Source organism: Zingiber officinale, chromosome 2A (genome assembly GCF_018446385.1).
Source record: "Zingiber officinale cultivar Zhangliang chromosome 2A, Zo_v1.1, whole genome shotgun sequence".
NCBI lineage: Eukaryota > Viridiplantae > Streptophyta > Magnoliopsida > Zingiberales > Zingiberaceae > Zingiber > Zingiber officinale.
The window spans coordinates 88398995-88406976 of NC_055988.1; the positions used below are offsets into that span (position 1 = coordinate 88398995).

The 7982-nt window shown below is 37.6% G+C and overlaps 1 protein-coding gene across 1 annotated transcript; it reads right to left on the reverse strand.

Annotated features, from left to right (window-relative positions):
* Positions 1-4562: 4562 nt before the first annotated feature.
* On the reverse strand, positions 4563-7136 carry LOC122043782 (ribosome biogenesis protein BOP1 homolog). Its single transcript, XM_042604363.1, has 8 exons — positions 7066-7136; positions 6920-6974; positions 6661-6836; positions 6448-6554; positions 5345-5572; positions 5180-5264; positions 4842-5020; positions 4563-4701 (listed from the first exon to the last, which is right to left on the reverse strand). The coding sequence occupies exons 1-8, from the start codon at positions 7134-7136 to the stop codon at positions 4616-4618; spliced, it is 987 nt and encodes a 328-aa protein (XP_042460297.1). The 3' UTR covers positions 4563-4615.
* Positions 7137-7982: the final 846 nt, after the last annotated feature.

The following is a 7982-nucleotide window of genomic DNA, read 5'->3' on the forward strand; positions in this document are numbered from 1 at the left end:
GAACTTTAATCCCTCACGGTTGAAGATTTATTCTTGAGACTAGGATGGATTAGTATATGGGTATGCTGCTTGATTAGTACCCTTGGATGAAGATCTCTGAGTTGAGAAGTAAATTTAGGGACCAAATTTTTATTAGTAGGGAAGAATGTAAAATAAACCAACCAAATAATAATTAAATAATAAAGTTATTTGAGAAACAATCTTATATAAATTTTTGGGGATTTTTAGAATTTTTTTGGATTTAATTTGAGTTCGGAGGAGATATTTTAAGGAGTAGATTTATTAGGCTTGGAGAAAGCATGTTTATATACCCAATTAAAGTGAGAATTGATTAAGGAATTAACTTAGGGCTTAATTATTTAAACCTAGGTTTTTTCTTATTTCTCCCTTTCCATTTATGATTCTTTTTTTGCCAATCTCCCTTCTCCTCTCTCGATTCCCTTCCCCTTGCACGCCGCTGTAGAGCATCGACGATGACAACAAAGAATGGCAACACACCTCTAACGTAGCTTACACGACCTCTAGTATAGGATGCTGCCTTGATAGGAGCGGAGACTAGGCCTTTTCTGTCCTCCTCAGGCCAAGCAGCACTGACTATGTGCCCTTGCTCTTGATCCGCCAATGTCTCACTCGATCATCAGACTCCTATGCACCATCAACCCCTCTCTGACCATGAGCAGGAAGTTGTGGGGCTGACCTCGTGTGCCATCTCCCTATTCTCTCCCTTGTTGGTCGAGCCCTACTCATCCCCCCTCCCCCTTAAAAAAAAATGCCAGCGCTATCTCTCCCATGCCCTAGTCTGGATCAGCACCGCCTTGCCCTCTTCCTCTCTATCATCGGCTAATCACTAGGTGGCTGGAAGATCTGGTCATGGAGAGGAGTCCACCGACACTAGATTGAGGTAAGGCATGCTATAGATCTGAATAGAGAAGACCTAATTTCCATTCTCTATATTGAAATGTTGAGATTTGATGCTTGATCAGTCGTTCTAGTTCTGACCATCCCTGTGATCAGCAATCCATAGATTGGGCTATCGGTTTTCGATCATGAATTCCTCCAGTCGTGCACTGCTTCTAGCCATAAGCCACCAGTAGCTACCACTGATTTGATAAGTATGTGAGATGATTAGGTTAATTCAATTAGGGTTTTCTAACCCTAATTGGGATTGAGTTTGGTTATGTGAATTATAGTAGATTAAATTGATTGGTATTGTATGTTGCAGAGTTTTAATTCGATTTGAAGCAGACTATTGGACTTGAAGATATTCAGCACGACTTACAGTAAAGGCGGGTATTTCTTCCTTGGCCTCTATAGTTATTTGAACTTAATACATGGATTATCTGATTGATTAGGTTGCTTTATCTTAACTCCACTCATATTTTTCCTGAGTTTGATACTTATATCATTGATATTTGAGATGCTCTGTTAATTGTCTATACAGTCTCATTGTTTGATATTCCTATTCTGTAAGATGTACATGTGTATGGTGTGTACGATAGGAATTTGCATTTAGATTGTTTGTATGCAGTAGCGTATACACGAGTTTAGTGTGTGTTATAGGAGTTATCATGCTGATTATGCATATATTAGTGTGCACATGTGTATAGGTGTTGCTATTGTTGGTCCCCTTCACGGCCGGCTAGAGGGGGGGTGAATAGCCCCTGCACAAATCAAAACAAAAGAACCTTTCTCGGACTTAAGATAACACTTGCATAAACAAATAATAAAGAAAACTAAGAAAGACAGAGGCACCAGAGTTTTACTTGGTTACAACCGGGGATGTTGTTAATCCAAGGAAGATGAAGCGCACTAAATTCTCCTTCAGGTGGAAAAGCCTCTTTACAACAATTTAAGCACAGAAAATAAGAAGCTAAACTAGAAATGGAAGCACACAAGTGTTGTAGATCTAATTGCTTATTAATCATTGAACTTCTGGACCAAGGCTATATTTATAACCCTGGTCGGAGCGCCTGGAGGGGTTCCAGGCGCTTACAAGGGGATAAAATTTTATTCCTTTCGCACGGATTGTGGTTTGACCGTGATCCTGATAAAATCCCGGTCCGGGCGCTCGGACCCTCAAAGTCAATTCCTATTGACTTTTTCAATCCGAGCCCTCTGCTCTGGTTCTGCTCGCCACGGCCTGGGTCTTCCGCTCCAATTCCGCTCGCTTTGTTGATCTCGGCCATCCGGAATAGGGCTCACCCAAACCTAACTTCCAGCCTTCTCGAGCAAACTTCCACTCCGGCTTCTCGTCCCTCGGAAACGCCGCGCGCTTCCTTCTCGTCCGCCCGCGTACTCTTCCGCAGCATCTCGTCCTTCGGACGCACCGATTCGAACACCGGTGTCGTTAAGTGATACTACACCGGTTTTAAACCGATGTCTAAAATGGCAGACTTTTTACATCACCTTCATATACATCGGTCAAAAATGTAATAGACACCGATGTAATATTATATGTTAATAACACCAGTTTTGACAGCGGTATGCGACCGATGTAATATTAGTTAATAACACCGGTTTTACAGCGGTGGAAAACTGATGTAATATCAATATTTTTTAACAGTACAAATTTGATTTCTGAAACAGTAACAAAAAAAATACATAAATATTCACAAATTACACAAATATTCTTCATTCAACAGTATTTATAAAATATACAAATATTCACAAATTATATAAATATTCTTCTTACAACAATATCCATAAAATACACAAACTAATAAATTAGTTACTTTGGTTTTGCAAAGTAACTAATATTCTTCTTACAACAGTATTCTTCTTACAACAGTATTTACAACTAATAAATTAGTTGCTGCTTGAATTCTTGTAATTCTGTATCATGTTCGACTAATCTTTCTTCTGCCATTTTCTTCTGAAGCAAGGCATCATCCAATTGTTTCTGTAAAGCCAGAGCTCGAGCTTCTGCTTTTTCCCATCCTAACAAGTAGATCATGCATGGTTTGTTCTTAAAACAACATAGTTTCTGTGTTGGGAAGAAAATGAAAGGAAAAAAAAAATCTAACCTGAAATTGCTTCCTCAGCTACTTTTGCTTGCTTTGCCAAAAGATCATCTTTAGCATTGGACTCACTGTGGACAGAAGATAGTTGTTCGTTTAAGTTTTCTACAGATTTCTCCAACTCCAAGGTCTTCCCTTTCTGAGAGAAATCATAGGCATTTACAAATTGATTCCCAACATAAGAAGAGACATATGCTCAGTCTAGAAGAGCTGAAAATTTGTTTGGTACTGATGAGTTGTTGCCTTCTTTATTTATAATCCAAAAAATTAACAATAAAAAACCAGTAATAAACAATCAAAATTAGTAATAGAAGATATCGATCTTTGAGTCTGAGAATTGTTTATATTGAAACATTAGTTGTGTAAAAATTAGTAATAAACCATCAAAAAGATGATTTGATTACTGCTAACCTCAATGTTCTTCCCTGTGGACTTCCTATTCCATATCCACGTCTTGCTCTCCATGATTCCGACAAATTGCTGAAACATAGAAAGAGCTTGAATTAAGAGGCCAGTGAAAAAAATGTCTTGTTTAAATTAAGAATGAAATTGAGAAATCCTTTGACTCTTCAACAGTAATATGTCAAATAACTTATACACCACTTGATGCACCAAGTACCACAATTCACGTCACATCTAATTTATTGCGAAGTTCAACTCTTCAGATATTTACAAATATTAGCTCCAACACACGTTGAATTTTACACGTTGGTTTTGTAAATATTCTTCTTACAATAGTATCCATAATATTCATCTATCTCTCATTTCAACCTAATAAATTAGTTACTTTGGTTTTGCAAAGTCTCCCAATTGTGTAGGAACCTCAATAGCTTTTATCCCAAGTTCAGAGAAGAAGAATAATAATGAGGAAAATCAATTTCTGTATTTACAACACTATTTTGATGTTAAATGTTGTTAACATGTTTATTTAACATTGTTGTCTCCTTGTTTAGGAGCATTCTTCATAGTCCGCATGAATTTTTAAACAAAAATCATGTCTGGTACTGTTTTTCATTTTTCTTATTGATGGAATTGAACCCAAATCCATCGCTAAGAATTAATTTGTCTCTGGAGCACAAAAAATTATGAATTTTCATAACCTCAATCAAAGCATTAGTTTACTTTTTGTTCTAGCATCTAAAGCAAAATAAAGTACATAAAGGATAGAGGATGAGGAATAACCATGACAAGAAACCAGGAAAATATATAATAACAGTAGTCCTTCAAAGATAATGAAAATAAAGTAACTAACTTAAATCTGAAGGTGATGCGTAAGTTCAAAAATCTTAATAAAATAAATTAGAAGTCGACATAAAAAGATATAGCTTTATAAGTAATTTAGAAATTATAGACAGTTTTAGTAGCCAACAATAAAATAAATTAACAACAAAACTAACCTAAAGACCTTGTAAATAGATTGCAATTTCAGCAAAGAACACAAACTTGCTCTAGGTGCCGGTGCCATATAGAACGACCTCATAAATAGGTTGCAGCTTCAGTAAAGAACATGAACTTGCTACCGTAGTCATGTAGGATCAGCAAGTGCTCACGTATCTTGACTCGAGGAGATTCTTCAAAGTTTCCTGGAGAATCTATCATTAGTGGCAATACAGTTTAATGACAGAATCTGCTCCAGCTGTGAATAGCCATGGCTGCCTCGGATGAAATTTACAATCTAAAACACCTGTTCAATTAATAAGTTAATGTTAGGTCTAAGATAGGCAGGAATTGCAATTTTTATTTGAGTTAGAAAGCCATAGTTTCTTAATCTAGACGCGGTAAATGAAAAACAAGGAAAATAACAAAGTTTGCAACACAACTGACCTCTGTCATTAGAACTGTTGTGGCCACGCAGGATTTCCAATGGGACGATGAAAGGATTCTGATTAAGATCCGAATACACCATCCCATGGAACACATAAGCAGTGCAGTCTTCAGAACTTGAGGCAAAGAGAGGGTACAGGCGATGGAAGGTGACATTAGTTATGTCTTTGGGATGGGTCCTGTAGATTTGCAAGTTAAAAATCATACACAATAAGATTAGATACTTCTAAAGAGAAGGGTCCAAAAATTGGAAATTCATCATATAAGAGATGTGAGAAGTTAGTAAGATACCATAAAAAGTAATAAAACACAGAGCCTAACAAATAGTTTGAGCTTACTTCAAGGTTCTATATGGTTTGGATGAAAGGTCCATATCAAACCAGCACATTTTTCCTTCCTTGCTACCCACAATAACATTGTCGCCTATACATATAATATTTTGTTATAGAAGAAAAGAACACATGAATTCAAGTTTTGCTGAAAAAAAACTACAAGAAAATTACCTGATGGATGAATTGCAATAGAAGAAACTTCACAAAGACCAGTCTCAAGCTTCTTAATGAGCTTTTGCTTTAAAAGATCATACACACGGACATGATTCTTGGTTGATATAAAGAATATCGACCGTGTTGGATGAAAAACTGCAGCTATTGGAAGACCATGTAACTTCTTAAAAGGATTTTGTGTGTGTTTCTTGGAGAGTTGGTGTATCAAGATTGCTCTTGAATCACCTATAATAAATAAGTCAAAGGAGTTTCAAGGTTTATAAAACGCAGAAAATATAAATGTGCATAATCAATGGCTATAGTGTAACTTGCATATGATATCTTGACATCGACCAAGGAATATAGGAGTTGCTTACTAACATCATATTCTAAAAGTGGGATTGATACAGTCTTTTATTCTGATTGTTTGTTCAGTGATGTTCCAAACATTAGATAACTAAAACACCTAACCGGTCTTCTATTGCTTCCTCTGGAACTCCTTTTTATGGTACACAAAAGAGAATTTGGTATGCCTAAACTTTTCAGGGAACTTTAGGTTTCATCCTGATTCCAGCCTCAAAGGCTAGGTAACTAGGTATAATGTCATGATTTTTATATATTTTCAATTTGTCAGTGTGTATTAGAAAAAAGAAAGCAACAAAACTGAGATATAAAATAGGCACTAGGAATGACTAAAAATAAGTACAACTAAAATTCATAATTAGGATATCACTAGGAACGATAGTAGTGAAATAGTCTCCTTTCCAATGCCAATCAATTTTTGTCACAACCTGCAAAGCAAAAGAATGAATAAGAGAAAGGTGGTGGTGAATACTCTACCAATTAAAATAAAGTAATCCAAAGGATTAAGTCTATGTCCAGAAACAATTAAGGTAATTTGATGTGCCTATATTGAAATTAATTACTATATAGATACATATGTACTCTGAAGGGGGGATACACAGTGAATATAGCTCACATTGCAATGCTTTAATCGGATGCAATCATATTTATCATCTCGAACCCATCTCACTACTGGAGTGGTATTTCCTAAAGCATAGAATCGAGTGCCAACTGATCTGAACAGAAACTAAAATAATATTATGAGTAAAAACACTTACCCTCGTCCTCCTCTAGTTTTGATTCCTCCACATGAAGCAACTCCTTGACCCTTGCTTGATTCTCTGCACTTCCCAATCTAGTATCTAAAATAAGCACATCGCATCCTCTGAAACAATGTGTAAATGTATGTCAGAAAGAAGCAGGGTGGAATTAGGCATCTAAAACTGAATTAAAAAAAAAACCCTAGAGGGTGGAAATTAAATTACAAAAACCTGGAGGCGGTGGAGAAGTCGAAGAGCTTGCCGCGGCTGGAGAAGATGATGAGGGAGAGTTCGACGTCACAGAGAACAGAGAGCTCGCAGGCCTTCTTCAGCAGCCCGACCTTCCTCTTGGAGAAGGTCACCTGCCTATTGATCTTGTTCTCTATTCTCCTCACCTCAACCCTCCCCTGCCACATCCTCAACCTTTAGCAATCAGACGATTAAGAAGAATGAAAAGAGGAAACGAGAGGTTTTGAAGATGACCGTGTACCCAGCGAGCGAAGAGGTCGAGAAGGAGAAAATGAAGCACGGAGAGCCCTTTATGCCTGCAATTTTAGGGTTTTAGCAGGCAGACATACTTCGTTATTCTCGTACTGCACTCGATCTCTCTGCTTCAGAAGAAGGAGACCCCTTTACACAAGATCAGAGATCTCGGTGTTGTTCTCTCTTCCTTCAGATTCCCTCATGTTGCCGACCAACCGTGCCATGGTGGTCGTGGGCGTCCTCTCGCTGTTTGGATCTCGTCGGCCCCTACCTTAGCCGGGAAGAGCGAAGAGAGGAAGGAGGAGGAGGAAGAGAGGATCGGACGAGGAGGCAGAATGGAACGATTTATGCTGCAATTTTGCTTAGGACCGAAGCAGGTGGTTTTGATCCTAATCGGGAGAGGAAGGGGCGTCGATCCAGGAAGGGGAAGAGGGAGATGAGGCTGAGAGAGATGGTCGGAGGTTTAGGTTTAGGCTGAGAGAAGGGGCACGATATTGGTTTAGGTTTGGAGGGAACTTTGTGAAGTGTTATAAATTTTGGCTGGTGGAAAAAATAAATTATTATTTTTTTTTGGTTCATTAACACCGGGTTTTAAAAACCGCTGTTAAAACCGATGTCTATTAACAAAAAAAAAGGTGCTCATAGACATCGAATAAAAAACCGATGTTTATGAGTGAAAATCTGCGCTCATAGACACCGGTTTTTGGAAAAATCGGTGTAAAATACTCAAAGACATCGGTTTTTGCTTAAAACTGTTGTTGTTCCACCGATGTCTATGAGGGTTTTTCTTCTAGTGTTAGACTCATTTAATTAATTTAATTCAATGAATAGAGATTCGTTAAATTAAAATTGACTTGATTCAATGGTTAGATTAGATCAACCAAGGGAGAGAAGTGGTCAAGTTTGACTTGACATAAGTAGGAAGATGAAGAGTCAAGTTTTGACTTGACTTTGACTTGACCAATGCCACATCATCAAGGCTTCTTCATTTGGTCAAGTTTGACTTGACCAAATGCCACCTCATGGGAGTTACCAAGAGTGGTGACTCTTGATATTCCATGGGGGTTACA

What these genes read in the sequence shown, in the direction of transcription:
- LOC122043782 (XM_042604363.1), bottom strand. Translation starts at nt 7,136, where the DNA reads ATGGCACGGTTGGTCGGCAACATGAGGGAATCTGAAGGAAGAGAGAAC. An exon ending in ACCGAGATCTCTGATCTTGT is followed by an intron (nt 6,975 to 7,065) that starts GTAAAGGGGTCT and finishes CTAAAATTGCAG; the next exon opens with GCATAAAGGGCTCTCCGTGC. An exon ending in TATTGCAATTCATCCATCAG is followed by an intron (nt 5,265 to 5,344) that starts GTAATTTTCTTG and finishes TTATATGTATAG; the next exon opens with GCGACAATGTTATTGTGGGT.